Source organism: Drosophila elegans, unplaced genomic scaffold (assembly GCF_018152505.1).
Source record: "Drosophila elegans isolate 14027-0461.03 unplaced genomic scaffold, ASM1815250v1 contig_183, whole genome shotgun sequence".
NCBI classification, from domain to species: Eukaryota; Metazoa; Arthropoda; class Insecta; order Diptera; family Drosophilidae; genus Drosophila; species Drosophila elegans.
The window spans coordinates 9,278,641-9,306,477 of record NW_024545550.1 but is presented as its reverse complement, the minus strand read 5'-3'; the positions used below and the strand labels follow the sequence as shown (position 1 = coordinate 9,306,477).

The 27,837-nt window shown below is 44.2% G+C and overlaps 13 protein-coding genes and 1 non-coding gene across 16 annotated transcripts; 7 read left to right on the top strand and 7 right to left on the bottom strand.

Moving 5' to 3' along the window:
- The first annotated feature begins 62 nt into the window (after positions 1-62).
- On the top strand, positions 63-2,616 carry LOC108144213 (CD151 antigen). The gene is made up of 3 exons (XM_017268887.2): positions 63-295; positions 1,371-1,559; positions 1,627-2,616. The coding sequence occupies exons 1-3, from the start codon at positions 233-235 to the stop codon at positions 2,092-2,094; spliced, it is 720 nt and encodes a 239-aa protein (XP_017124376.1). The 5' UTR covers positions 63-232; the 3' UTR covers positions 2,095-2,616.
- Positions 2,603-6,963, bottom strand: LOC108144208. Of its 3 annotated transcripts, XM_017268879.2 has the most exons (4): positions 6,725-6,963; positions 6,184-6,668; positions 4,157-4,773; positions 2,603-3,566 (listed from the first exon to the last, which is right to left on the bottom strand). In XM_017268879.2, the coding sequence occupies exons 2-4, from the start codon at positions 6,606-6,608 to the stop codon at positions 2,971-2,973; spliced, it is 1,638 nt and encodes a 545-aa protein (XP_017124368.1). In that variant the 5' UTR covers positions 6,609-6,668; positions 6,725-6,963; the 3' UTR covers positions 2,603-2,970. The 3 variants fall into 3 exon arrangements, with proteins under 3 accessions (XP_017124368.1, XP_041563536.1, XP_017124370.1); XM_041707602.1 differs by having other exon boundaries at positions 6,184-6,963; XM_017268881.2 differs by having other exon boundaries at positions 2,603-3,554; positions 6,184-6,963.
- Positions 6,964-8,696: 1,733 nt separating this feature from the next.
- LOC108144259 (C-type lectin 37Db-like) lies at positions 8,697-9,433 on the bottom strand. The gene has a single exon (XM_017268940.2). It carries the CDS (start codon positions 9,383-9,385, stop codon positions 8,726-8,728), a length of 660 nt encoding a protein of 219 aa, XP_017124429.1. The 5' UTR covers positions 9,386-9,433; the 3' UTR covers positions 8,697-8,725.
- A 531-nt stretch (positions 9,434-9,964) lies between these two features.
- Positions 9,965-10,822, top strand: LOC108144547 (translocon-associated protein subunit delta). Its single transcript, XM_017269517.2, has 2 exons — positions 9,965-10,326; positions 10,389-10,822. Exons 1-2 carry the CDS (start codon positions 10,087-10,089, stop codon positions 10,647-10,649), a joined length of 501 nt encoding a protein of 166 aa, XP_017125006.1. The 5' UTR covers positions 9,965-10,086; the 3' UTR covers positions 10,650-10,822.
- Positions 10,823-10,854: 32 nt separating this feature from the next.
- On the bottom strand, positions 10,855-14,676 carry LOC108144542 (ankyrin repeat and KH domain-containing protein mask). Its single transcript, XM_017269513.2, has 3 exons — positions 14,333-14,676; positions 12,463-12,613; positions 10,855-12,405 (listed from the first exon to the last, which is right to left on the bottom strand). The coding sequence occupies exons 1-3, from the start codon at positions 14,517-14,519 to the stop codon at positions 10,890-10,892; spliced, it is 1,854 nt and encodes a 617-aa protein (XP_017125002.1). The 5' UTR covers positions 14,520-14,676; the 3' UTR covers positions 10,855-10,889.
- On the top strand, positions 13,134-19,207 carry LOC108144543. The gene is made up of 4 exons (XM_017269514.2): positions 13,134-13,279; positions 17,640-17,840; positions 17,927-18,576; positions 18,644-19,207. Exons 2-4 carry the CDS (start codon positions 17,681-17,683, stop codon positions 18,869-18,871), a joined length of 1,038 nt encoding a protein of 345 aa, XP_017125003.1. The 5' UTR covers positions 13,134-13,279; positions 17,640-17,680; the 3' UTR covers positions 18,872-19,207.
- A 24-nt stretch (positions 19,208-19,231) lies between these two features.
- LOC108144549 (putative gustatory receptor 47b) lies at positions 19,232-20,607 on the bottom strand. Its single transcript, XM_017269520.2, has 3 exons — positions 19,663-20,607; positions 19,442-19,603; positions 19,232-19,377 (listed from the first exon to the last, which is right to left on the bottom strand). Exons 1-3 carry the CDS (start codon positions 20,605-20,607, stop codon positions 19,237-19,239), a joined length of 1,248 nt encoding a protein of 415 aa, XP_017125009.1. The 3' UTR covers positions 19,232-19,236.
- A 17-nt stretch (positions 20,608-20,624) lies between these two features.
- LOC108144546 (probable N-acetyltransferase san) lies at positions 20,625-22,087 on the bottom strand. The gene is made up of 3 exons (XM_017269516.2): positions 21,885-22,087; positions 21,431-21,754; positions 20,625-20,999 (listed from the first exon to the last, which is right to left on the bottom strand). Exons 1-3 carry the CDS (start codon positions 21,890-21,892, stop codon positions 20,777-20,779), a joined length of 555 nt encoding a protein of 184 aa, XP_017125005.1. The 5' UTR covers positions 21,893-22,087; the 3' UTR covers positions 20,625-20,776.
- A 378-nt stretch (positions 22,088-22,465) lies between these two features.
- On the top strand, positions 22,466-23,201 carry LOC108144544 (mediator of RNA polymerase II transcription subunit 29). Its single transcript, XM_017269515.2, has one exon. It carries the CDS (start codon positions 22,545-22,547, stop codon positions 23,115-23,117), a length of 573 nt encoding a protein of 190 aa, XP_017125004.1. The 5' UTR covers positions 22,466-22,544; the 3' UTR covers positions 23,118-23,201.
- A 232-nt stretch (positions 23,202-23,433) lies between these two features.
- On the top strand, positions 23,434-24,924 carry LOC108144548 (death-associated protein 1). The gene is made up of 4 exons (XM_017269518.2): positions 23,434-23,549; positions 23,615-23,678; positions 24,423-24,511; positions 24,576-24,924. The coding sequence occupies exons 2-4, from the start codon at positions 23,633-23,635 to the stop codon at positions 24,729-24,731; spliced, it is 291 nt and encodes a 96-aa protein (XP_017125007.1). The 5' UTR covers positions 23,434-23,549; positions 23,615-23,632; the 3' UTR covers positions 24,732-24,924.
- A 154-nt stretch (positions 24,925-25,078) lies between these two features.
- On the bottom strand, positions 25,079-26,232 carry LOC108144176 (trypsin iota). The gene has a single exon (XM_017268837.2). The coding sequence runs from the start codon at positions 26,198-26,200 to the stop codon at positions 25,427-25,429; it is 774 nt and encodes a 257-aa protein (XP_017124326.1). The 5' UTR covers positions 26,201-26,232; the 3' UTR covers positions 25,079-25,426.
- Positions 25,266-25,352, top strand: Trnastop-uca. The gene has a single exon. It is a non-coding gene; the product is annotated as a tRNA-Sec (tRNA).
- A 149-nt stretch (positions 26,233-26,381) lies between the features above and the next one.
- LOC108144854 (coiled-coil domain-containing protein 103) lies at positions 26,382-26,808 on the top strand. Its single transcript, XM_017270001.2, has 2 exons — positions 26,382-26,607; positions 26,661-26,808. The coding sequence occupies exons 1-2, from the start codon at positions 26,462-26,464 to the stop codon at positions 26,776-26,778; spliced, it is 264 nt and encodes an 87-aa protein (XP_017125490.1). The 5' UTR covers positions 26,382-26,461; the 3' UTR covers positions 26,779-26,808.
- Positions 26,795-27,630, bottom strand: LOC108144853 (trypsin delta). Its single transcript, XM_017270000.2, has one exon. It carries the CDS (start codon positions 27,595-27,597, stop codon positions 26,836-26,838), a length of 762 nt encoding a protein of 253 aa, XP_017125489.2. The 5' UTR covers positions 27,598-27,630; the 3' UTR covers positions 26,795-26,835.
- Positions 27,631-27,837: the final 207 nt, after the last annotated feature.

Genomic DNA, 27,837 nt, shown 5'->3' with positions numbered 1-27,837 from the left:
AGGCCATAATCCCCGGGTCCGTTGCCAGCACCAACCCGGAAAGTGGCCACAACAGACCCAGGGGGTTTCTAAAGCCCGGCCGGACAGGCATTGCGGTCAGTTCGTGGCTCAACTTCAGTCCGGCCAGTCGCATCGGGCGATCTCTGCCTTTATCTCCCACCAAAGCGGTTCTAATTTTGGACTTAACTTAAATTAAAATAAATTCGGAAACTGCCCAATTAAATAAATCAAAATGCGTTCGTGCGGTCCGAGTTTAATTAAATATGTCCTCTTTGCTTTCAACGTTTTGTTTGCGGTAAGTGAAGAATATACCAGCTAAAAGATTTCCTTTTTTCTCTGAAAAAATGATTCAGTAAAAGCAAAAGGACAACGATTTATAAACTTTAAAGTGGTTCTGACACTACATACGATTTTGAAAAGTTTTAAGAACCTTTTAATCGGAATAAACATATACGGATTTTGTAAACTTACCAAATTCAAATATTTGTAATCAACATATCTGGGATGGAGTTCGCCAAGGATACCATATTTTTGTTTAATTAAATACTCGAGGATTTGGTAGATTATATTTTGTAAGCCAGAGTAATAATACTTTTTAAAGATTTAGCTAAAAATAATCGAGTTAACCACTTAACACTTTTAATAAGACCTAAAACTGATTTATATTGTATTTATTAGTTAAATTTATTAATAAAGAATCATGTCAACATAATAATTTTACCACATATCATCGTTAGATATCATGAAAATCTTCTTTCGATTTTTTTTTGGGATTTTTTTTTTAAGCCCAGGTACTCCAAATAGTGAAAATATACAGTTAAACTCTAATACAGGACCTGCCAGAAAACTTTTGCAATTATATTTTTACAAATTCAATTGGATTATCCAACGTGACTAGATTTCCCCAGCAATTTCGATTTAATTCGCCATAATTAGCGTCACTTTAAGCACCACAATTAGACTATTACACAACGAGTCTTGTTAAGGTGGCTCATTTAGATAAGTATCGCTGGAAAATGGCATTCTCGCTCGCCATCGACTGGTAAATCCGCCGCATCGGAAAACGCGATTTGCTTGTAACGACATACAAGTGATGTGTGCGTGCTCCAGGTCGCAATCAAAATCCAAAGGACATGGACATCGGGTGTCCTTCGCATTGACCAACTGAGTAGAGCCAGCAGGCGACTTTCAATGACGCCATGGACTTAAACATGGAAATTCCATTGACTAAGTCGTGGGCGATTTATATCGTTTAATTAGAATTGGAAATGTAAATACAAATGCCAACTCGAATTAGGACTTGATTGGAAGCCATTAACTTAATTGCTTTGCGGATATTTGATTAATCAGAGGGATCTTGTTTCTTACAGATCTCTGGCCTGGGAATTCTTATAGCTGGTGCCGTTGTGTTGGCCGATGTGAATGAGTTCAATCACTTTGTGGAGGGACGAGTTTTGGGTCCACCAATTGTCCTTATTGTCACGGGATTGATCATATTCGTGATCGCTTCGCTGGGATGTTTTGGAGCAATCAAGGAGTCACCAACGCTTTTAATAACAGTAAGTCCACTAAACAGTCAACAATATGATGATATAATGTCATAATTTATTTAACTATCCTAAACAGTTTGCTGTCCTTCTGGCCGTCATCTTCATTGTGGAACTAGCTGTGGGAATCGCAGCCAGTGTTTTCAAGAAGGATCTGGAGTCGATGGTGAAGAACTCGCTGCAGGAGTCAATCAAGCGTTCGAATAGCGAGGACACCATGGCCTGGGACAACATTCAGCAGAAGCTGATGTGCTGTGGCGTTGATTCTCCGGCGGATTGGAGGACACTCAGCGCGAACAAGACCCTTCCGGGCAGCTGTTGTCAGCCGCAGTTCATCGACACCACCGTGGGACATTGTCTGGACTCACCGGCTCTGGGCAAGGATAAGTACTTCCAGGATGGCTGCGTCGGCAAGCTGAGGAATCGGATCGAAAAGAACGCCACCATCCTGATCGGTGTGGGCATCGGCATTGCCTTCATCCAGATTTTGGGCATCATACTGGCCTGCTACCTGGCCAATTCCATTCGACGGGAGAGGGCCAAGTAAGCCACATCGTATCTATGTTTCATTGATTACTATTTTAATTGATGTAGTGGAAATTATTTTAACGTTAGAACTTGCTCAATCTACATTACCCCCAAAAAAAAAAAAAAAAAACAGAAAAGCTATACGAAAAAAACGCAACAATTCTTATCAGATTAAATCATCATTACATGACTTTATGTTTCTAAAGTTTACTAAAAAGTTTTTTTATAGTTCCAGTTCTATATTCCTTCTTTAAAAAAAAAAAATGAAATGAAATGATATGAATATGAATTTATGCGAATTTCAATTTATATTTTCTATCTCCGAAGTTTTCTACAAAATTCTTTCTATAGTACGCATATTTCAACATCGTATTCAAGACCCTCTATCATCCATTTCTTTATAATGAATCTATTCTCTTTTAATCTATCCATCTATATTACTACGTTTTCTATTACGACCATATTGCTAAATTTAATTTTCCATTATGATAAATTGTTGCTTTGTATTATCGAATAAACATAATCCATTTGTGTTAACCATTTCGTTGTATTGCTCAATAAAAATATATCTTTACAAACGAATGTTTTTGTTGGTGTCTTTCTAGTACTCTTTATTGTTAAAGATCTACAATCTGATGCTGTTGCGATTATTGGCCAGGCTCAGCGTCCACTTAAGCTTGAGTCCCGCCATAAAGTACATACAGATTTTTATGGGGGATTCTACGGTTTTTGGGGGTACCATCTAGAACTACAGGTGGACGCCGGTATGGTGTCTCAGCTGGGTGCGATTGCGGTTTAACGAGTGCTCGACTACTGCTACATCCTCTAGGGGCAAATGCAATTTAATGGTCGGGTTCCATAGCGCTGGAACTTGATTTCTATTCTCGACTTCGTCCTATTTGCTCTGAAGCAGCGCTTCCGAGAGTCGTTCAATGGCCGTGACTGCTGGCTTACGGCCCTCCTTTTCGCCGGACTCCAGGATGGCGGCGGCAGCTGCTGCCTCGGCCGCTTCCGCCTCCTCGAGGACGCGGGCCTCCTCCTGTTCCCTTTGCTTCTGGAAGTGCCTGAACTCCGTGGGCGTGAGCATGCCCCTCAGCACGGTTTCATAGCTCACACTGACGCCCTTGGCGCCCATCTTCTGATGCAACTTCCAGCACTCGCGCTCCTTTAAGCTGCGCACATATGCCGGATAGTTGTGATCCGGCTGCTGTTGGGTCTGATCCTCACAGTTGGCCGCATTGTTGTTGTTCTCCTTCTTGGCCTCATCCGGTGACAGGGTAGCGGCGGGCATCTCAGCACCCCCATCCCTTTTCGGAGGCTGCTCCATTTTGGCCTGGACTTCGGTCAGGAAAATGGAGACGGGCGGCGCTGTCGGCGGTCGATTGGCGCGTATACGGGCGGCCAGAGGTGCTATCGAGCCACGGCGTATCATGTGCGAGTACTCCTTGGAGGCCAGTTGGAAGGTGGGCGGATAGCTGTCTTGAAACGAGACTGCCAGAAAGCTTTAGTTCGGTTTCAAAGGGTTTTAAAGTGCATTGTAGTTACGAAAGGGTCATAACACCAAGCTCTCCAGCGAAAACTGATAGTATAATAAATAATCTAAAAAAAAGTACAACCTGTTTTCTTTTCTCTCAAATAAAAAATTATAATTTACGTTACGTAATATATTTTAATATTTATTTATATATTAGTATCTCGCAAACAAATAAACCGTGAAAAATATTAGGTAAACCACATTTTGAGATTATACAAATTGTGAGCCATGCTTTCTAAAGCTTAGAAATAATCTTTAGAGAGTTAAATGCCCTTTGTAGGGTGTCTAAAAACAAATGACAAATATTATTTGATTAGCCACAGAAATCACTAGGGTTTTGAAATCACTTTAAAAGGGGGGTAGCTCTAAAAAGCTTAACGTCTTCTTTCGAAATAAATCCTAAGGACCTCTAGATTTAACACAAAAAGTGTAGCATACTTTTATACATACTTTATAAATAGATTTTATATATTATTCTTCGGGCAACCAAAATACTAATTTCAAAAAGATAATTGCAAAATATATAGACGCAGATCTATAGACTTACCCGATTTGCCCGTCTTCCTCAGCAGCGGCGCCCTTCGCTGCGCGGCTCCCGAAGGCGGTTTGTCGGGACCGTTGGAGGGTGGCGACGATACCGCCGTGGAACTGTTGTCCTCCCGCTCGGAGTCGCTGCCCTCGGAACTCAGCAGGGAGACCAGGGTAATGACATCGGGGGCAACCACGCTGCGTGCCCGGTTCAGCGATTTTTTCGACGCATTTCCATTGCCGGCGGAGGCAGAGGCAGTGGTATCGCCGATGACATCTAGGGGCACAGATACCCCGGACGAGGGTGTTCTGGTAAAGATCTTGCGGCGACGCAGCTTCTGCTGGCTGCGCTTACTGGCGGCAATAACGCCCTTGCTGCTCTCGTCCAATCCGCGGACCGGAGCGGACATAGCACGCACCAGGGGCGGACGCCTCTGGATGGTCAATGCCGGCGAGATGCTCAGCGGGATGTCCGGCGGAGTCTCCACCACCGGATGACTGCCTTCGATGTCGCTAGTGTGGTCCGCTTCCGCTTCCGGTTCCACGTCCTGTTCCTGTTCCCTCTCGTTGGTAGCCCTTATCGTCTGCGACAGGACTATATTCAAATTAATCCGATTCTTGTCCGCCTTGGCGCTGCTGCAAATGGATAACAAGAACTAATGCAACTCCACAGTTGTTATTTGGGTAAATGAGAAAACGAAATGGAAATGAAAATGAAAATGGAAATGGAAATGGAAAGTCTCGAGTGACCTACTCCCGCCATCCGGCTAAATTTAAATCAAATTATTTGGCATTAGTTGCGGGGCAATTTATGCTGTTCTCGATTCGGAATCATGCAAGGCACAGAAATAGAAATTAACTTGGGTGTTGGGTTTCGTCCACCGCCACACCAACCGTTTGAAAAAGGAAACCATGTCAATTACATTGGCAATTGGCGCCCGAAAAGCATTACCCGATGAAAGTGAGTCTACGAATCGGAGGGTCATTGAACCCCTTGCAGCAATCAGGCACTACTATTTGCGCCCAAGTTTTTCAGCTTTTCAGCTTTTCAGCTTTACAGCCAGCTCTATCTTGTCAGCGATTCCAGGCAATGATCGACTTAAGTGTGCCGATGGGTGGTGGCTGTTGTTTTGGCGGGGGAGGGGGGAGTCCCACTCGTTGCTACTCCTTTTCGAGCATGTCTAGCGTGTGTTATGCACTGGAACATAAAACTTTGACGTTTGATTCGGGCGTGAAGCATGCAAATTGCACACAAAACTTGACGCGACGCCCATTTCGAAAGTGACACTTTCGGCATATTTATATAGATGATATCAGGACAGTCATTACGATTGGAGCCATCGAGCTTATTACGTATACGTATCCGGTGAGTGGAAGCCAAGGGGCTGCGTACCCAAGGGGCTGCTACCAAGGTCAAACAAAGGCACTCACTCAAGGGTTTCCATAGGTGCGACAATCTACGAAATGTGGCTATTCAAATTCCATCTTAGCATTTTCGACGCTTCACAAAAAAAAGAGCTTAAAACCAACCTGCAAAGCACATCGTTCTTGTTCTATGGTTCTTAAACTTCATACTTTTTAGAACGATTGGGCATAATAACAATTATTAAAAACCCTTTTGTAAAATATTTTAAGACTTTTATAATTAAAAAACAAATTATATTTTACAAGTAAGCCACAAACTTATTTTACAGTATTATTTAAAATTTCAAATTTAATAGTAAAAACTATGAACTTTTAAGCATATTAGTTGTACGGAAATTAAAACAAAAATTTAAAATATCAACTTATTGGTAACATATAACCCAAAAATCTTTCTTTGTAAGGTGACTCAAGGAATTAAATAATATATTTATTTTTTAGCAAGCACATGAAGATATTTAGAAAACTCAGTCGAAAATCAACGGTTTTGAGATTATAAGAACACAAAACTCGTCAAAGTCAAAAAGTAGATAATAAAATTTTATGTAATGTTCTATTTCAATTTTTTTTATGTTTCATTTATATCTCTTTCGAAATCGTTAATTTCGAGTAAAGAATACATACGTTTTTGCTTCGGCAGGTTCAGTTTGAGTAGCCCTTTCCGGTTCCTGGTCATTGAGCAATGATGAAGTGGAGGACCAGGCCACCAGGCTCTTATCCCTCAGCCTTAAGCCCTGCACCTGTGAGGCGGTGATGCGGGGGGCAATCCTCGGAGTGACCTCCTCCACGGCCAGCGATGTCTGCCTGCCCACGGGATATAGCTTCTGCCGGATATTCTCGATGGATCTGCCCACGGAGAGTCCGCGGGAGAGGTAGCCCCTCTGTTGGGCCGAGAATCGGGCCGTCGGCTCGATGAAGGAGTGCTGTTTCCGTACGGACAGCGGCAATTGGTAGCGGCCACCGGATAGTGATGAGGAAGATGGGTTCGCGGTGGACGATGGAGCGTTCGTCGTCTGGAGGCGACGACGGCTGGCCACAGACAGCGACATGGTGACAGCCAGAGTATCCTTGATAACCTTGATTAGCAACGGTGACAATGACTGTGGTTACTGAAATGGATGGAGTGGGTCTTCAGGAGGCCGGCGTTGCAAGGAGGGTGCCTTACGATTCAATTGCCAATCAATGTGGCACATCGAATGCAAATCAATTACGAAGTCATTAAGCCCCGGAGGCAATAACTTTGTCAACAAAGCAGACGGACTGAAATGGAAACCCCATGCGAGAGCCCAACGAACCGCCAACCGCCAACCGTCACGAAAGCGAAAGGCACTTTTTGGGGATACAAATCCCTAGGCTGGCCGAGATCGAGGTGGCTTCCACGTCCACTTGGCTCGACTGCCTTGCACCGACTGCGTTTTGTGAATGAAGAATTTCGGACTCCGAACCGGAATCGGGTTTTTTTTTTTTTTTTTTTTTTTTGTTTTTGGGAGGAAGGTTCGTTTATGTTGCCAACAAACAATCAACAAAATCGCAACGTTGGCAAGGAGTCGCCTGTTATGCTGGCTCTCTTTAGAGTTTAGTTGTTTGTTCCATTTCCTGCTCACACCCACACGTCAGACAACCATCCACCGATCTACACTGAAAAGGATTTTGGTATGGAATTCAATTTGATTAATACCAAATAGACAACTTCATTATAACAAGTGAAATTTATCTCCAATTTGATGATTTGATTTATTAGAAGTGGTAAGGCACATCCTTAAAAAACATTTAATTGGCTTATAATTCTCAAAAGGTTCAAGCCACGAAATGATGTTCCTTAGAAAATGGTAACTGACGATAGGTAAATTTAAAAACCAATCGATTAGCTTTTTTTTACATTTTTAAATAGTTTTTATATGCCATTTCTTTTATCAGTGTCATCCACCTGCCAGCCCCGGATTTTCCCCACTTCCTCCGTGGACACGTGCAATTTCGGTGGGTCTGGCAAGTTTTCGACTGCGACTCAATGAACCCGCACGAACTTTTGTTTTCATTTGCGGGCGGTTCGCCATCCCGGCCACCCAATGCCTCGTAATCGAAAGGATTACAGCATTTTTGGCAATATGCAAATCCGGCCATGAATGAATGAATTTTGGCCAAATGAAGAGGTGGCGAGAGGAGAATTGCGTACAAGTCGCTCAATGTCGGCGGAATGTTAGATGCAAATTCAGTTGTCATAATATGGGTATGAGTATCTTCTCCGCTCCGGATGGGATGGCAAGTGAAAAACTTTCACATTTGTGACAATTTCAAATTCATCAAAGACATGCAAAGTTCGGTGGAAAAGTTCCGTGCGCGGTGGCAATCAAAGAAAAGTAACGAACATAACAGAACAGAAGCCCGGAGAGCGAGGCAAACACAAACACAAAATGGCATAAAAACAAAAAAAAAAAAATAAAATTAAAAGGAAAAAAAAAGAAAAGAAAGCAAAAGCAAATCAAGCCCACTTCAAGGTCACAGCCACATCAACCAAACATATGCCTGTTAGCCAAAGTATTTATACGAATGTATCCGAATTTCTGATTGCCAGCCAATAAAATGTACTTAAAACAAAGCTGAAAGGCCAATTCGGGGTGGATGGGCATTAATCATTTCCAGTCGGTAGTCAATATTTATGGCTTGACTTTGACGACGCGCTTTGTACCGATCGGACGGACAGGACTCCGGCTTTGGCATTTCACTTTTTCCCTTTCTTTTGGCTTGTGCTTGTGCTTGTGCTTGTGCTAGTGCAATTCAAAATCAATTACAATCGAAATGCCGTAAATATTAGACGGAGTCGCAACCAAATACGGAGCGGTACCAAAAGGGAAACATGTCAGACGAAAGCTTAGTTTAATTAGTAGAGGCGTCGGTACCCAATCACAGTGACTGGAACGGCCTGGACATAACTTTTCGGTGTACTGAGTCCAATTACATCAAATGAAATACACAAATACATACTGAAATTTAAATTAATTTATTAAATTAATTAAATAGAATTTAAGTTATGCAATAGCTGCAAGAGTATATACTTTCTATTGTTTTTTGAAGCACCGATTGTCTTTAGTTTTAAGTAAACACAATTTTTTTTTTTTATTTTTGTTATTATTTTATTTTTATTTATCATTTTTATATTTCATTTATATTACTCATCATCGCCTGCTTCACAAATGAATAAAGTTAACTGTTCACACGTTCTATCATACATTAGGTTATTAAACAAAACACAGTGATCGGTGGCCGTATTACTGGGTTCCCCTGAAGCCCACTTCAAAAAACTTGCTTTATTTCCAGAGGTCGAGGACATGTACACATCTTTGTCGCCCAAACTATTGATATCCAGCCAGTACTCAGTTGAGGTGGTAAGTTGTGCCTTAATGGCGTTCAACTCCGTTTCATTACTGATGCTCGCCAGGTGACCTCCCATCCGGCGACATAATTCTCCAGCAGCGAACCAATTAGCCTTGTGGTATTGCTCAATATAATAGAAGCCAGAGCCAATCTTCTCAAAGTTCTTTGGGATGTTCTTCTGAGATGTGCCCTGCGATGAAGCCAGGCTGGTTAGGATCTGGTGTTGGGCAGCCAATTGTTTTTCAATATTTTCCAGCCTTAACTCTGAGGCTTGACGATTGGAATCGTTCAAGTTGGATCCCAAACCTTGGCGGTAGAACATATGGTTCAGTACCGCTCTGAAACAAAATCCAGCACACTGGTTTGGATCTTCCACTTGCCATTCAGCGCCACTATTAAGCACCAAAAATCCATGTAGTAGCGCGTAAAAAAAAACAATTTTTGGTTTAATCATTATGAAGGCGTAACGAGCAATAAAAGAAGAACAGATCGAGTGATTTAGCTGGATCGAAAATACTGCCTTAAATACCCATATGAGAACGTTAGTATTTGTTGCTTCAACTTTGATAAGCAAGAGTACTCTCGACCCCTAGATAGACTTACTTCCTCTGCTAATGGTGCGTATCATCGTTTTTCTGATCAGTATATATGTACATATTTTATATGTTATATGTTATACATATGTTATATGTTATTTTATTTATATTAAAGCCATTTTTAAATGAGAGGTGACGGCAGCTGCCACTCATTACTCACCTGAGTTAACCGATATTTATACAAAAACTAGAGAACTAAGCATAATCAAATCTTATGCATTGGTTATTATATCAAAAGACATCCATTTATATTGAATGTAATTTAAATCGACAAAGCAAATCGACTTTGTATAATTGGATTTTAAAGATCCTTAACATAAAGGATAAGGGATGAAGAATTCATTTAGCTATTTTCTAGCTATCTTTGAACAGATAGTGGCCATCCCTGGTATTGGCCAGTGTGACCATCCACCACGATGGACTTCGGCAATTTTCTCGGCTGTCAAGTGACGTATGGTGCTGTCGTGGCGTTAGTTTCAGAGAGAAAGAAAGTCCCGAGTTGGATAGCCGCTAATTCGATTGATTCCTCAATAAAAGCCACCACAAAAACCCGACCAAGATGTCCCGTCAACTGTTTGCCATCTGCCTGTTCGCCGCCGTTTGTGCGTCCGGAGTCTATGGCAGCTGCAAGGCCACCGTGAGCTCCTTCAGCACCCAAGATGCCACGATTCTGACCCAACTGGCCCATGTGGGCGAGTTCACGCTGCAGTGCAGCGGATCAGCCCCCTCCAGCCTTTTCGCCGAGTTCCCCTGCGGCAAGGTGGTCCCAGTGGCCAAAGTCGGTGACGACAAGTACCAGGTGAGCACGTAATCCCCTCCAGACTTTGACCCGACTCTAATGCACAAACACCCCAAACACAGGTGAGCTGGGTGGAGGACATCAAGCAGGGCAGCAGCGGCAATGTCCAGGTGCGTCTCTTCGACGAGGATGGCTATGCCAATGTGCGCAAGGCACAGCGTGATGGCGACAAGGTTTCCTCGGTGAAATCCCTGCTGGACATCTCCGTGCCCACCAAGGGCGCCTACAAGGGACCCTGGATCAAGGCCGAGCTGCTGGCCGCCTTCCTGGTCGGCGGATTCGCCTACTTTGCCTTCACCACCAAGGGCAAGGTGCAGTCCTAAGGACGCGGATGCCTTCGTCATCGATTCCTTGAATGAAATTCATTCGCACTAAAATCATGTAGCATCAAATTGGCCAGGTCCCCCCCAGAGATTTTTCCACATTTTGTACACCTAAGTATCGGAACACCTGCGCCGCCCCAACATAAATAAACGGATCGAAAAAAAAACAAGAACAACCGTAGGAATCTATTTGAGATTAATTTAAGTTTAATTTAAGAGATAACTTGTACGAATACACGCTTAAATCTGCCCGGCGGAGGAGCAGGGCACCCCGTTCATGGTCGCCTCCTCGTCCGAGGAGATGTCGATCATGCTCTCCACGCGCGACGGCGACATCACATACACAAAGTGCTCCGTGGAGCCCTCGGGTCCGACTGGAGGCGGGAGTATGACCACGGAGCCATCCTGAGGCGGCGGTGGCGGAGTATCTATGCTACAGTACTTGAGATTCCCGGCTCCTCCACCACCGCCCGAATCATCCGGCGGCGGCGCTCCACCATTGCAGTCAAAATTCTCCAGCTCCAGCTCCAAATCACTGACAATCCTCATGCAACGCATCTTGGCCAGCGACTGGAACTTCATGGGCATGGCCCGCACCTGGCGGGCAAGGCTCAGGAAGAACAGCGTATTGGCGTCCAGTTCCCGGTTGGCCTGCAGCACGGCGGACACATCCCAATCGCTGGGGAAGCGCGGATCGCAAATCTTTCGCGTTTTAGCCGGCGACTGCGGCTGTTGCTGTTGCTGTTGCTGCTGCTGCTGTTGCTGTTGGATTTGAGGCATCTGTATCGTTTGCTGTTGTTGCATTTGCCCCGAGTTGCTTCCGCCGGAGCAGCTCAAATTGATGGCCGTGGTCTGGGGCGAAGGTTGCACCCTTCTCACCTTGGAGGCTGGTGGTGCAGGCGGTGGAGGTGGCGGCGTGGGATTGCCCAGGGGCAGATTGACACCCGAACAGCTACCATTCAGGCGATTGGCATTCTGCACTTGATTGGCCAGGTTCTGGAACAGTCCGAGTGGTGCTCCTGCTGCCGCAGCGGCTGTCAGCTCCTTCTTGAAGTTATCCGCCGCCGCAAAGAGATGCGGTTCGATGATTAGACAGCCAACATTGCTGTTCGGTCCACTGCCGGAGCTGCAGCCCGGCGGAGTGATCGTGGGTGGCAGCGGCAGTCCAGCGGCCACTGCCGCGGCCTTGAGCGTGGCCAGCGGAAACATCTGCTGGGCCAATCCGCCCACGCCCAGGCCCATGGGCAGATGATTGGCCAGCGAGGCCAGGGCATTTGCATTGGCCTTGCTCACAGCGGCGGCCGCTGAGGATGCGGGTGAGATGGGCAGGGGCAGGACTACGGCGGAATTGCAGCCACTGGTGGCCGGCGGAGTCAGCGAACTGAGCGGAGCCACTGCAGCGCAGTTGAGGCTTCCGGTGGCACTGCCATTGCTATTGCTATTGTGGATCTGAGGTCCTAGGGAGTTGGTAGTGGCTCCAGCGCCGCCCAAATTGCTGCCGGGGGAGATCATGTTAGGGGGCGTCGCCACGCCCAAACTGGTGGTCAGGGCGGGCGCCGAAGTACTGCTCAGAGCGGTCGTATAGGTATTAACCGTGTGCGTTCCTATGGACGAGCAACCCGCTGAGGCCGTGGCAATGGTGATCTTCAGTTCATCCTCGCCTCCATTGCTGGCCGCCTTGGCCAAAACTTGGTAGCCAAAATCACACTCCGTGTCGTCCTCGTCGTTGGATTTGCCATTGCCATTGGCGGAGTTTCTGGGTGGAAGTCAAAGATCAGTTGGTTTCGATTGTCGCAATGAGGAGGGTACTCACCTGCCCGGTCCCTGGAAAGGCTTTAGGAAGTCCATGTGATCCGCATGGGCCCAGTACTGGTACTTCTTGGATGTCTTTGTGCCCACGCGAAACGAACGCAGATACTTTGTATAGCTGTCCCTTAAATTTTTCCATTTCCGCTTGGAGGCCTCTGTAAAATGCATAAAAAATGGGAAGTTTAGATAGATACTTGAACTTATGATTTACCAAAAACTAAATAAACGTTGAATACATCTCAAAGGATTTTATTAAAAAAATAAATAATTATTAAAATGCCATATTTCATATGTAATTTTTAAATAATGTATCACACCTTTGTATTTTTTTAAAACCTGTCTTTGAATTTGTTGTTTAAATACTAAAGATATTATTATAACCATTATTCCATACTATTAAATATATAATTTAACTTTAGTTATTCATTCAATTATTTAATGATAAATATTTCATTTCATTTACTTCAGTTTAATATATTTGACTTTTTTAAATGCAGTGATCAAGTTAAATGTTTGTTATAAATATTCAGTTTTACTTTAAAACTTGATAACTAAAAAATTAACAACCAAATTCAAAATTTTCAATTAGTGTGACCGCCCTTAAAAAACAGGAAAATACATTTTTTAGGGACTACCGTCAAATACTACCACATTAACTCACAACAAGCCCTGGCATTTAATTCATTTCGTTTTCGGAAATCGAGTAAGCTTGTAGAAACGCATTTTAAAGATCTTTAACTGTGTGTGGCTTAATTGCAAAAAATAATCGTGCTGGTGATTAAAAAAGAACAACGAGTAAACAGAAAAACATTTACTTGCAGGTAAGTTATTTTTAATAAATATATTTTTAATAAATATAATTATTGTGATTCCCCGAATTGCAAGTGAGATGATAATCGTAAGCGACGTAATTGGCTGCAATGAAAGCGTTTATGCATATACATATGTATTTTTGAGTGGTAAAGTAAAGTTTTAGGAAAATGATTGAAGGGAATTGCAACCTAAGCATAAAATTAATGCCGGCGATGAAACAATAATAAATAAGCCATGTTTATGCGAGAGAGCGGGGGAGCAAGAATTGTAGAGGCAGAGCTATGGAGAATACAGGGTGTTGCAAGTTTAAAATCTTATCGTAAACAAAAATTTGTAAAATGCATTTTAAGCCTTAAGACATAGATAAAATATTTGTAATTTTATAAATTAACTCAAATACTGGGTATAGCATAGCATAGTAAAACACAAAAAAAAAAACAAATTAAAATAATAATTTTATAAATGAACTCTTATAATGTAAGTATTAAAATTTAGTTCTCATTTACAATTTTTAAAACCGACAGCACAGGTGGTTGCGTGCTTGGACTAAAATTCGCACCTGGCAATACCGGACGCAATGTTTTTGTTTTGAAAAGCTCTCGCCTGCCCACTCCCACTGCCGCCCCGCCCGCTCACACCTCCTCCCAGTCTCTTTGGGTCTCTCTCAGCATCAGAGAGCGCGCAGTTTTCGCTCTTTGACTGTTTTTGTTTGTTTTTTCTGCGTGCCAGTGTGTTTTCCTTTTTATTTTTTTTGTTTCTGCTTCTCGCTGCAATTTGCCGACCGCACTTCAACACACACACACATGGACTTTTTCTATATACATATATGTACCATGAGCGTACGAAAAATATCAGGCCGGGCGGTTTGAGTTTGGCCGCTTTCAGGTACATATATATTTAGGTGTATATATAGCAGTATAGCAGTATGCGTGGGTTCTACGTAATTCAATTTCCTACGCTTCCTTTTTAGAGGGGGGTGGTGTTATCGTAGAGGGGGTGGTATCCTAGGGGGTTCTACTATTATGGGGGGGGAGATTTTAATAGGCAGTATTATTACCTACCCACTGAAAGACCTATCTCATCAGCGATTTGCGTCCACACCTTCAGCTTGACTTCGACGTTCTTGTAATCCGGATTGTGATTGTTATACACCACATCGTACTTCTTGACGATCTCGATGAAATCGGAGGTATTATCTGACGTAGTCGAGGACTCGCTGATTGCGCGCGCCACTTTCACATCCTTCATGCTAACGGGGCTTTTACTAACGGTTCCTTATTTTTCGGGAGCCTTTTGCTAACAGTACACGGCGAGAGTAAGAGAGCAAGAGCGGCCGAGAGAGAGAGAGCGAGCGAAAAACTGGCAAACCGTCCGACTACCGTTCTGTGTGCGACCGCTCCGGCAAACGTTGGACACTTGAATGAAACGACGACGACGACGACGACGCCGCCGCCGACAACGAGCTGCATGCACACACAAGTACGCTCCCCACTCCACCGCTCCCCCTGCGCCGCCCCTGCCCTGCCCCGCCCCTCGCTACACCCCGCACCGCCCAAACCTCCCGCCGCGCGCGCACACTCATACAAACACACCCGAGCCATCAACAACAACAACAACGAAAGCGGGGCCCCAACAACAAGCGTACGTCGTTGGAGGACGTGTAAAGAAGAACAAGAACAAGAACGGCGAGCTCTATCATGATGAAAAGGAGAGGGGGGAGGGCGGGGGGGTCGCTCCAGCGTTAACCGCCCACCAGGCAAAAACAACAACAAGAATAAACCCAACCAGAGGGCTAGTTGCACCAGTGTTTTGTATGTATGTAATTCACATACATACATATATGTGGTGTGTGGGTTGGATTCAAAAACCAAGCGCGACAAAATTGCGATGCTGCCCGCACTTTGTGGCAGGCGAAAATCTGCTGTAAAAGCAGCTTAAATGCATTTTAAAATGCAGAAGAAGGCGAAACTGTTGATTATCACGTGCCATCCAAGCCAAGTTCAAGGTCATAAGCAAGGAAATATCGAAAGGATATCGATAGAAAGGCGAAAGGTATGGGTGGGCTTAAAGAGAAGAAGAGAGTGATCTTCGTTAATCCTTATCAATTTGGCTCAAGAGAGCTTTCGTTTTGGTACTGCTGGGACAGCAACTTCTAGGATAAATAGAGGGACCAGAAAAAGGGGAATGTGTTTTTAAGAGAGGGCTGGGAAGGAGAGACGGTTAAGGAAGATAGAAGAGTGGGCAAGTTGTCCATGGGCGTAACTGGAGTAAACCAAAAGGGTTTCTATAATGATGTTTTCTCAATGAATGTGGTTTGTTGTTAGATTTTGGTGGCGAGGGATTGCCTCAAGTGTTTGATTTCAATAATAAAATATGCGTTTGTAAGGATGCTACATACGTTTATACATTTTTTTTAATTTCGTAGTTATTTGCCTCTGTTTTGTAAATAAAGCGATAAGTTACAAATTTTTCAATATAATTACTTCTATTTCAAAACCTTACATGGGGCCACTATCTTTAGTTGCTCACCCTCTTTTTAGATCCGCTTCTGACCCAACCAAGTGGCTCCATCGATCCGTCTCTTTCCCCCTCTTGCTCACCATCGTCTTCCTCTTCTTCGTTTGCTGGTGCTGCTGCGACTCTGGTTTTGTTGTTGCGAACCTACGACCAGTTAACTTACCTACCGCTTTGGCTCCTTCCAAACTAACACACATACATCTAGACTCTGGCGAATATTTAGCCAGGCGCCTGTACATCGCTATGTGTGTGAGTGTTTGTGCGCTTTGGCTGCGTGTGTACGTTTGTATCTCTTCAGCTTGTGCGGGTTTTTTGTTGCTTTTATTATAAGTATTTTTTCGCTTTTCTCTCGTCTCGCCTCGTCTCTTTCCCTCTCTCTCTGCCTGGCCCCCCATCCTCTTGGCCCGCCCCCACTCGCAGTTCGCAACAGCGACGTCTCTGTGCCCTCTTTCCCTCCCTTTCACTCTTTTGGCACAAAGTCCTGGCGGCCGGCTCTCCCCTCCCCCCTTTCCCTCTCCCTCGCACCCACAGCTCCCGGTTTGCCAGTTCCAAACATCATCATCATCATTTGCCAGCGAGCGACATCATCATCATTATCATCAACAGCCAGCCCCCAAACAGCAGTAGCAACAACAACAACAAAAGCAGCAGCAGCAGCAGCAGCCATTCGTGGAAGGGAGAGGGGAGTGGGGGCGTGGGGAGGAGTAGGTTGAAGGGGGACTAGTGGGTCGCTGGGCGTTTTGGCGTTCGACGTCGAAGGCCTGCCTGCTAGTATGTATGGGTGTGTGTGGGCCGTTCGTTGCCTGTATGTATGTTTTGTAGCAGTGCCGCAAAAAGAGAGTGGGGCAGGGGAAGGGGGGGGTGGTGGTGGTGGTGGGGTGTTGCCTGGAAGGGGGCGAGCTGTGGTCTATGTCAGGCAAGCTGGAACGGAGCGGTGGAAAGAGGCAGGGGCGGTGAGGAGAGCGGGGGAGAGCGGCCTACCGCCGCTGGTGGAGCTGTGTTGTTGTAGCTGCTGTGCTGTACAATATGCTTGTTGTTGTTATAGCTGGCGTTGTTGTTGCCTTTCGCAAATCGATAAACGATGTCCGGACTACGGAGTAGGCGAACGCTTTGCGTGTGCACATACATGAACGGGACGCCTATATATGTATACAAAAACCATATATTATATATGTTCAAAATCATTGGTGTGCGTGTACATAATGTAGGCGATTTTTATATGATACACCGCCTAACGGAGTTTTGATGCAATCTGCAGCAAACAGTACATATGTATTTACTTACGTGTGCACCCACCTTTTGACCCCCCGGCAACTGTTTTGTATTTTGTGTTGACCCAACCATTTGGCATATTTTTCACATTGATTAACTCTAAAATTAAAGTTTCCCAAAGGAATCATTTCAACTTGAAGCTTAAACATATTCCATCCATAATGTAATTTTCCATAAGTAACTTTATTAGATGATAAATGTTCCTAGTTATAGAAAAACATAGTAGTCCTTATAAGTAAATAGTTAACATTTTTGATGTTACTCGCATAATATCAACATATTCACCGGAAAAAAAAATGGCATATAAGAACCAAATATTCCTGAAGTTTATTGTCTGTATCCGAAAATCTCAACCGTTGCGAAAAAGACAGAACAGACAGCCGATTTTTTGAAGTTTCTAAAACTAATCTTTCTGTTTGAAAGTGTCATGTTACTAAGGTTTCTAAGGTTCAAAATAAATCATTAAAACAAAAACCAAAAAACTATGTTATTGAATTTTTTCCTTTTTTTAAGTTTATTTACTTAATTTAATTTTCTGTTTTTATTCACTTAATGTAATTTTCTGTTTTTATTACGAAGGATATTCTATACAAACCGAATTTGAAACAAATACACCAAATATGAGTTCCACTTTTGAACAACATTTAATGGAGATTGCCAACGAACTTAAGGCCCCTTCAGATGATGCTGATTTCGCCATCGTCCGGGATTTTATAATGGATATAATAAGCGATAATCAAACGTTGACTTCCACATGCAGAGTTGAAATGTTAGACTTTGGTAAGTTCTAGATAAATTTTATTGTTTACTTTAATTTTAAACTATAATATGATATTATTGAACTTCATTTATTCTGCGCGTTGTAGGCAGCCGTGCTTTGGGAATAAATAAAAACGATAGCGACTACGACGTAATGGTTGTGCTTGAATTTCCCTATTTTGAAGATATATTCGTGCGTCCGGATCAACATCGTCCGGGAATGGTGCACTTGGACTTCAAGGATTTGCCCTCTAACTATTTCACGCAGGACACGCTGCTGGATAACCGCTGGTATCTCAAGCGCGATGAGTTGCAAACATGGATGCAGTGCATCCTGACAAATGTCATCGGTCGCAGGGTGAGGGGCGCATGCTGGGATTATTACGAATTACGCTACCACCGCAAACCCACTTGCCACACCATCATCGCTGAGTCGAACAATCGTGTGTTCTCCATCGACTTTGTGCCGGCCATTAAAATTTACTTTGATGATTCTGACTGGCTGGCAATTCCCAAGTGGGCGCCAGGTCCAAAACGCTCCAACGGTTGCACATTTATGGTGAGCGACATTGAACAAGAGATATATTGGTTCAAACAGGGTGGTATGGTGATCCAAGACGCCGTAGCGTTGCTGAAGGCACTGTGCGAGGCCAAGGACCTCCCCAAGATTCGCAACTATCATTTGGTTTCCACGGCCATTAGTTTAATCAAGAGTGATGATTTCGATGGTACTTCCTTGGAATCTACCTTTCTGGATGTATGTATTCCAAGCAAAAACAAAAATTAAAATTACGTACAGTAAATCACCACTTTTGTTTCTCCAGCTTCTCTACGATCTAATAGATGCCCTGGAGGATAATGACCTCCCGTACTTCTGTTACGATGAGCTCAATCTGCTGTCAAACTTTAAACCAAACCAGGTCATTGAATACGCCAATGTCTTGAACAGCGTGTACAAGACCCTTCAAAGTTATCCGCACCAGGACAACCTTTCCTATGAGCGATGCAGCTGGCACTTTTTTGGAGATGATGATGATGATTACGATGACTAGGGCTTGTCAGGCTATTAATTTCCTTTTTTAGCACGTTAAACATTTTTCAATCTTTTTCACTTTCGTCGCTTTAATGTGACATGTGCCTTGTGAAATAATAAAAAATTTGGTTTAAACTTGGGAAATAATAATAATAATGGCATCAGATAAATATTCAAGACCCTATGTATGCGAATATTATATTAATTTTAATCAATGTTTTAAGTTTTCTTTTTACCAACTTCTTACTCTCAGTTATTGGAAAAACTAATTTTCATTGGATGCTAGCACTAGCAGGCTATATAAGAATCTTTAAAAATTATGTAAATGGACAATAAAGGCTTCCTTGTTAATCGATGTGTATACTATATACTGTAGTAGTTCGTTTAATCCATGTGAGTAATGGGGCCCATGGGTCCAAAAACGTCAACATCCCTGCCCGATAACAGTTGGAGCTCTTTGATCTGCTGCTGCTGGAACAGAAGCTGGACCAGGATGATCACATAGTTGGCCATGCCGTTGTAGATCTGCCAGGATAGGATGATGGGGAAGGATAAGAGTGGTTTGGCCTCGAGTCAGGTGATCACCTACCACGTAAATGGTGGAAACATTGAGTGTTGTTGTGCTGCCCACCAGAGCCGCCTGCCGATTGTGCATGCGCCAGTGCTGGAAGTCCTCCGTCTGCCGGCGAGCCACATCCTGGTCCGGAAAGTATCTCGAGTAGTTGCTCAGCAAGTGCATGCAGTTGCGCTTCTGGAGAGGAACAATGCACCCTCTTAGTCAATGAAGAGAACTTGCCAAGCTATCCCCACCTCTCGCTGCAGCAAATACCCATAGGTGCTGGTGATTACCACCTTGTAGGTGTGTATAACCACGTGAAGCAGCATGAACAAGTACTCCAGGTCCCAGGACTCTCTGTACAGCAGCTTCTGGCAAATGACGTACACCAAGCAGGTCGTGACGGTAAAGTCGTAGAAGAGGCCAGCGGCGGCTGCAAACCCAAACACTCCATTCAGTTCGGTCAGAAGAAAAGAGCAACGCTTGGACAGGTCGAACAGGTGGGCAATCCGTTCGTGAACCTCTTGTCCACTCCCTTCACCTTGATAAAGTTGCCGGAGCAGCTGCTGAACCAATCGCAGGCGCACCCGCAGAAAGTCCATGATGCCGATGTGCACAAAGCCCAACAATCCCACGGAGCTCATCAGCAGAGTGTAGGTAAAGGCCATCAGCAATGTGGATGGAATGCCGCAGGTGCAACGCACCGTTTTGAAGACCAGCGAGATGGAAAAGGAGAAGAAACAAAAGCCGACGATCACAGTGCCATACCAATATTTCAATCGAGAGCGTTGGTAGTTCCACTTAACCTGAGGAAACACCTCCACGACAGACCGATCGAACTGCTGCATGCTGGCCAGGAGTCGCAGGTGCCTGCTCCGCTGACTGTCCAGCGACAGGCAGAATTCCAAGTAGGTGATCCAGCAGCTGAAGCACTCCCAGGTGAAGATCACCTTAACCAGCGGGCTGAGGTGCTCATACATGGCCGCTGCCATCTCCGGATCCTTCAGCTTCGCCATCAGGCTGCCCAGGAAGCAGATGAGCAGTAAAAAGCGCGCCAATAATGCATAGCCCACTGTCCACCTGGTTGAAACTGCTCCTCCTTGACCCGTACTCCTCACCCGGATCGTGATCAATCCCCAGTAGAACAGCAGGCTGTACAAATTCCCGTAGCAGTAAACAAAGCCATCGTCTAGCCGCATTGTCTTAGGAACTTGAATTTGGACTGGCCAGAGTCGTACAGAGCTATTTATTCCCGCGCAGGGGTTAATGAATATTGATTACACATAGATATGATCGGACTAATTGAATACATCGTTTTGGCCGCCCCTACATGTCTGCTTGTTGTTGTACACATTGAAACACATCCTCTTAAACAAAAGTGAACTGGCGTGCTTTACTGCGGGAATTTGAGTTGGCGGTGGTATTGTTGGCGGAGCTGTTGGAGTTGGGTGCAGTGCGTCGCAGCGCCTTCTGCAGGACATGGGCGTCCGCGGGCTCGATGCGCTTGTAGTACTGCTCCTTGGTGTCGACGATCTCGAAGCCGAACTTTTTGTAGAACTCGATGGCTCCGTCGTTGTTGATTTGCACATGCCTGGAATTGTTGTAAAAAGTTAGTACAAACTTAAGGGTGGCTTTTGGAATAAACAGAATTGCTTCAATACCAAGTTAGGGCAAGGAAATTAGATAAAAAGTCACATTAGATTATTATAGTTAAAAAACTCTCTAACAGAATTAAACAATTGCAAGCGAAATAGTTGTCCAACTTTTGAATCGAAATATGTTGACTTCATAAACATTGAGAGCTCAAAGAGCATTCTGAACAAAACAAGTTAAACTAAAATTAATGATTTTGGTACAAGAGTGTGATATAAAGAATAAACGGCATTAAACTTGAATAAATATCAGATAATCAAGAAAAAGCCTCATTTCTACTGTAAATCTAAATAAAAACTGCAACCTTGGACCCTTAAGTTTTTGCACCTTCTTCGGTATCAAACAATTCCAAATGAGTAGTTTTCTTACAGAAAAATGCTGTCAAAGTTTCCATCCTTTTCGGCGAAGTTCATGATGTGCTCGAACATGACGGTGCCGATCCCTAGACGGCGGTACGGGGACAGGCATCCCAGGGTCATGATGTACAAACGCCGCTGGTTTTCGGTGGTGTCGATGCGACAGCAAACGGCGCCAACCACAATGTCATTGTAGTAGGCCAACTTGGCCAGTTCGCCGGCCTCGAGGACATCCACGTAGAACTTGTCATTGTAGGAGACCGGGAAGACCACGGTGTTGAGCTTCTTCAGCTGCTTGATGTTGTGCGGGGTCACATCGCCCAATTCGATGCTGTTCCTGCGGGGGGTTAAGGGTGGAGAAATGGGTTAACACAAATGAACGACCCAAGCGGCACTTTTAGGTTATGATTCTGGCACAAGTGCAGCGGACACAAGCTCACAGTTGGATGCAGTGCATCTCCACTCACCTAGTCATAGTGGTCGTAGAGTAACTTAAGCTTTAGTAACGCGCTTTGCGCCTCGAATTTCTAATAGAAAAATGTGTTTTAAGCGCCACAGCTGTTGTCCAGGTTGCTGCCCGCCAGTTATCGTTATCGATAGCTGCCGCCCGCTGCAGTGCTGCTTATATAGCTATTTTTTTTAGACAAAGAGCTTGACGAATTTATTTTAATAATCGGTGCTAGTGTCTACTCTATTAAAATAGAGTCTATTTTGAAACTAAAATATGCTTCATCTATTTTCTTCCTGAAAGCTTTTAGATCGCTTACTTTAATTTGTTAACATTTTATTTAAAGTTTAAAAACGGATATATTCGAGCTTTACTGTACACTTAGTATATAAAATTATATTTATTATAATATTTCAAATATTGAAAAGGTATTTTTTTTAAATAAGTTTATTAATGTTAAATTTGAATTTGTAATCTTTAATTTTTTAATAGATAAATGGAAGTAGTTTTTTTTTATTAAGCTAGATTATTCTAGCTAAATGTTTTGTGACGGTTCATGCCATATCTGAGCCACCCCAACGCAAAAATGAGTAATCTCATGCCGCGTTTCACCATTGAAAAAGAAACAAACTGCGGTAGTTTAATTTCTCCGTGAAAATTCAACGTTTTCAAGTGCAAAATGAACCCAAACATGAACATGATGCCCATGTCGGGTCCGCAAATGATGCAGGTGATGCAGTCGTCACCGTCAGGCCCACCAGGACCTGTGCCCGTGCAACACCAGCAGCAACAGCAGCCGCAACCGCTGCAGCAGCAGCAGCAGGCGGAAAAACTAGACAACATATCCAGGGTAAAGAGTTTGCTGGGACCCCTGAGGGAATCGATGTTCCTGACTATCAGATCAAGTGCCTTCACACTGCAGCAAAACAATCTGGCGGATAACTTGAAAAGGGACACGGGGGCTCATCATGTTCCTCGATTTGACAAGCACTTGGAAGATTTCTACGCCTGCTGCGACCAAATCGAGATCCATTTGAAGACGGCCATGCAGTGCCTGCAGCAGCAAAATTCCTCGAATCACTATCTCCCCGGTCCGGTGACCCCAATGCGCATGGAAACCTTCATGCCGGACAACGCTGGACCCATTCCGTATCCCACCTACTTGAACACCGTTCGAGTTCACGTCCAATCGGCGAAGGATATCCACGATACTCTTATTAGCGCCGCGCAAAACATTTCTCAGGCTGATTGATAGTTGTAGTCGATTAGGTTTTATTATTTACAAAGTCTAGGTTTAAGGTTAAAGTGTATTAATAAAGTAGTACTGATTTTTAAACAATTGTAGTTTGCTTTTGTAAGCAGTAAAATGGTGGGAATTCCTCCGATACAAATTTTATTGGGTACAATTCGTTAATATGTAACCTTCGACTTTCTTCATTTACATTTGATCGTTTTATAAAAGTTTGAGTTTTGTTTTATTGTTTAAGTTAATTTATAGATTTTAATTTAACCACTTAATACTGTGTGCAGTGTGAACAACCGGCAGCAGCTGAGCTACTGCAACAGTGAGAACAGTAATACAAGTTCCGATAACACGTTTCGATAGGCAACAGTCGGACGTGTCACAATTAGAACGCAAAAGCAAAACAGCGAAGCCGCGCATTTATTAACAACAAAAAGAGAGGTAGGTCAACGAAGCCTTCTACACTGTAAGTGTAAATATTTAACTATCGTTTTCCCAACCCATAGCTTTATAACCCAGGAAAAATGGCTGATGAACAACCCAATCTTGTTGCTGGACACCCACCTGCATGTAAGTGCACTTGCATTGGTGTGCGTGTGTGCAGTCATGTTTTTGTTTTTCCACAAAAATTCCATAGGAAATCAACGAATTGCCCCGCTGGCAATTAATAATACTCCCAATCCTATCAATTGCCACAATATCTACTCCCTTATCAGTATCTTAACCTGTTTCGGCCAAAGCTGATAAGTAAACAAACAACTTGCACATACGCACACGAAGCCATTGCTTCCAAAAATATACTTTCTTACTTTGTGCTGACGTCAGATGCACAGCGACTTGTGAATATTTAAAAAAAATTTGTATACTCTTACAAAGGGCTTTATTAATTGGGTGAGATGTTTGTAACGCATAGAAGACATCTTCGACCCTTCGTATTTTTATTCTTGATCTAATTATTTTTCTATGCATTACACTCACTTTGTTTAAAATCTAGAATCATGAAAATTTAACAATTAAGAAATTATGTTTAAAAGATCCTATGGTTCCGACGACTTTTAACCATTTTAGGCAGAGTTTTTTATCGAAATCGGATTATTATACTCCGTAGCTTCCATTAATTTATCTGTCATATAGTCCAACTGTTTTTGCATTTTATTCATTATTAATCTTTTTAAACCAAATTTGAAATTTTTATGGTCAAAAGACTATATACTTTTATTTAAATGACCAGAGTATATAAACTTTGACTTATTGAAGATATTTTTGTTTTTATAGTTAAAAAAAAAAAAATTATTTATTATTTTTTGTTTTTAGTGAAGGCAGGTGGCATGAGGATTGTACAGCACAAGGCTCCAACTGCTGAGCGTGCGCCCAAGGATGCCGAGGACTGCACTGGACTTACGGTGAGTCCTGGTCAAAAATACTCTATTATAAATTCAAATAATACTCATTTGCCTTGGCCTTTAGCAACCTATTGCTGTGAACTCGGGATCGGTGAGCGGTGCCCCCGTCAAGGGTAATACGGACTTTACGCCCGCCTCCGCCCAAGTGGCCCACTCGCCCAAGCCCCCGGCCGCAGTGCAGCTGAAGCCCCAGAACCACATCCAGCAGCCACGCAAGTGATATGGACTCCGCCGGGCAACTTATAATCATAATCCTAACTATTTGATCTTTTGCTTTAAAAATTCTCAATGGTATTGAAGTCGCCTATGAAAGCGATAGTTACTTTATATGCATTTGCTACTGCATTCCATAAATGAATTATGTTGATTCTCTGAGTTAATATTTTGTAATAAACTGTATCCTTTTTTATAGATATCACTAGTTTTCTTGTTGGATGGTCAATACTTTCAAATTAGAGCTTTAATTACAGCAATATCAGGATTTATAATACTTTATTTTCAAAACTTTTGCTTCACTACTTAAATATTTAAAATATTTTTTTTACCATTTTGTTCACGTTAAAAATATATTAAGCTAGATATCCATACAATATGCAAACTGGATCACATTTTACAATGCTTTTATTGCTACGTGAACCACCTATCTAAATTATATAGCACTAACTGAAAGATGCTCTAAAAATTCTCCTAAAATTCCCAAGTGCTTTTTCTGCATCTGGAACTTATAAATGGGGAAACTTTAGTAGACATTAGTGCCCCACTGAGCTTTGGTGGTCCAAGGTGCGGACTTCAAATCCGTAGTCGATTAGCGTCGAAGTGGTTCGATTCCACCTGGGGGGCGAATAATGAAGTGGCTTTTGTTTTGTATTTTGTTTTGAAACATGGTTTTTATTTTTGAAACCCCGAGCTCCCAGCTTATAAGGCATTGGCTGCTTTGACTATCCATGGTCGCAGCACAGCGACATCCACATACACACCGGGGTAGTTGTCGTCCGCACACCGGTAACCCCAGGATACAATGCCCACCAGCTGGCTGTTGGCCACCAAGGGACCTCCAGAGTCGCCTGTACATGCATCCGCATCCGTGTTGGCCGCACAAATGGTCTCCTCGCCCACAAAATCCGCACCATAGCCATACTTCTGCGAGGCACACTCGCCACGATCGATGATCTGCAGCTTGGCCTTCTGTAGTGTGTCGGCATAGGCTCCATTATCCGTGTAGCCCCAACCGGTGACCGTGGCCGTCGATCCACCCAAGGGACTCTTCTTGGCCAGATTTATGGCTCTGGTCGAGAGGCCAAAGGTGAGTGGAGTGGACAGACGCAGCACAGCAATGTCGAAGTGCAGGTAGCGGGAATCGAACTGCTCGTGCACTTTGTACGCCGCCACGGGCACCAATGTTCCGCCGTAATTGTGATTCTGTGCTCCCACACGGACCTTTATCAGGGTCACGGATTTCCCGTGCAGACAGTGTCCGGCCGTCATGACAATCTCCTTGCTGTAGATGACTCCGCCGCACTCGTGACGCGCACTGATCTGAATGGAGACCTGCCAGGGGGCATTACGGATGACCTGGTCACTACCACCCACTATCCGCCCATTGGCCTCCACCTCTGCTGCTGCTGCTGCTGCTGCTACTACTGCTAGAAAAAATAGCAGTAGAGCTCTTACTATTCCGTATACAGTCATTCCGAAAGCCAAGTGCAAACTGCTCGTAGTTGTTCATGAAACACCTTCATGACGGATTTATGCGCAGGGCTGTAAAAATTAATCGCCGGCTAATAGGAGCTTATCGCTGGCATTACTGGTATTACTGATACTCTCAAGTAGCTTTGGTCTGTTCCACAATTTACCCACTAGGAAACCCAGTTACCTAGGCAACCTTTGGAAAACAAACTTTTTTTCGAGTTGGGAAAATCCAAAAAATCATTCACAATCAACGATTCCATTATGGAGGACTGGAAGATAACGCCGGAGGAGCTTATCCGACTGCGGGAGAGCTGTCTTCAGTGCATCCGCGATGGAGAACTCTACGAGCTGCGCAATGATGCCAAACTAAGGGCTGTTTATAGCTCCCAAAACTACGAGGAATTCAAGTAAGTTCCTTAAGTCTCAGACCTGACATTAAATATTAGCCAAATGCTTTCAGGGATATAGTGGATGCTGCTCATCTTCGTCCAGTTACCAGAAGGGACAAGGCCAATGCCCAGACCAAGAACCGACTATGGAATTCGGCCGCCCGCGAGAAGAAGAAGGCCGCCCAATAAAGAAGAAAGCAACGAGTTGAGTTATAATCAGCAATTTCGTTTTATTTCGCAAGGTTCTTAGGCGTTGTTGACCACCCAGGAGCGGAGGTCGGCCACGCTGGCGTAGACACCGGGGTAGTTGGAGTAGGCGCATCCGTATCCCCAGGAGACCACACCGACAAGAACTCCACCGGAGACCAGTGGGCCGCCGGAGTCACCCTGGCAGGCATCCTTGCCGCTGGCAGCAGCGCAGATCATGCTGCTCTGGATCTGGCTACCGTATCCGTAGGTGGAGGAAGCGCACTGCGTCCTGCCGACGATGTTCACGTTGACGTACTGCAGCTGGGAGGGGATGGAGCTGGAGCCGTAGGACTGGGTGCCCCAGCCGGAGACGGAGGCAGAGGCGCCGTTAGCGGGGTTGGAGCTGGCCAGACCGATGGCCTTGATGGAGGAGCTGAAGGACAGGGAGCTGCTCAGCCTGACGATGGCGATGTCGTTGACCATGGTGTTGGCGTTGTAGCCCTCGTGGTTCTTGAAGGAGGCCACCTTGGCCACGCTGCCGCCAGAGCTCCAGTAGCTGGATCCGGCACGGACTTGCAGAACAGAGGCCGACACGGACTGCAGGCAGTGGGCGGCGGTCACAATGATGTTGGCGGAGTAGACGGATCCGCCGCAGGAGTGGCCGCCATTGCGCTGCAGGGAGATCTGCCAGGGGAAGCTGGTGATGGTGGTGGTCGTTCCTCCGACGATGCGGCCATCCAGCTGGGGCAGGAGTCCCTCGGGGACGGTGCCTCCCAGGGCGCAGGCTACGGCAGACAACAAGATCACGAACTTCAGCATGGTGCGAATCCAATGAGTTGCCTTCCCAAATGGGCACCCCTTTTATACGGAGTTCCAATCTTCCCCTTGCGCATTAATCAGAGTTTTCAATTATTTTTATCACTATCGTGTCAGGAAAACCCAAAATAATCCGTTGAAGTGGCGGTAGATAAGTCCTCCACTCCAAAGTGTCGCAGTTTTTGTTTCCAAAAAACAATTAATAAATAATATTTAGATAACTAAAACATATTAACACTGATA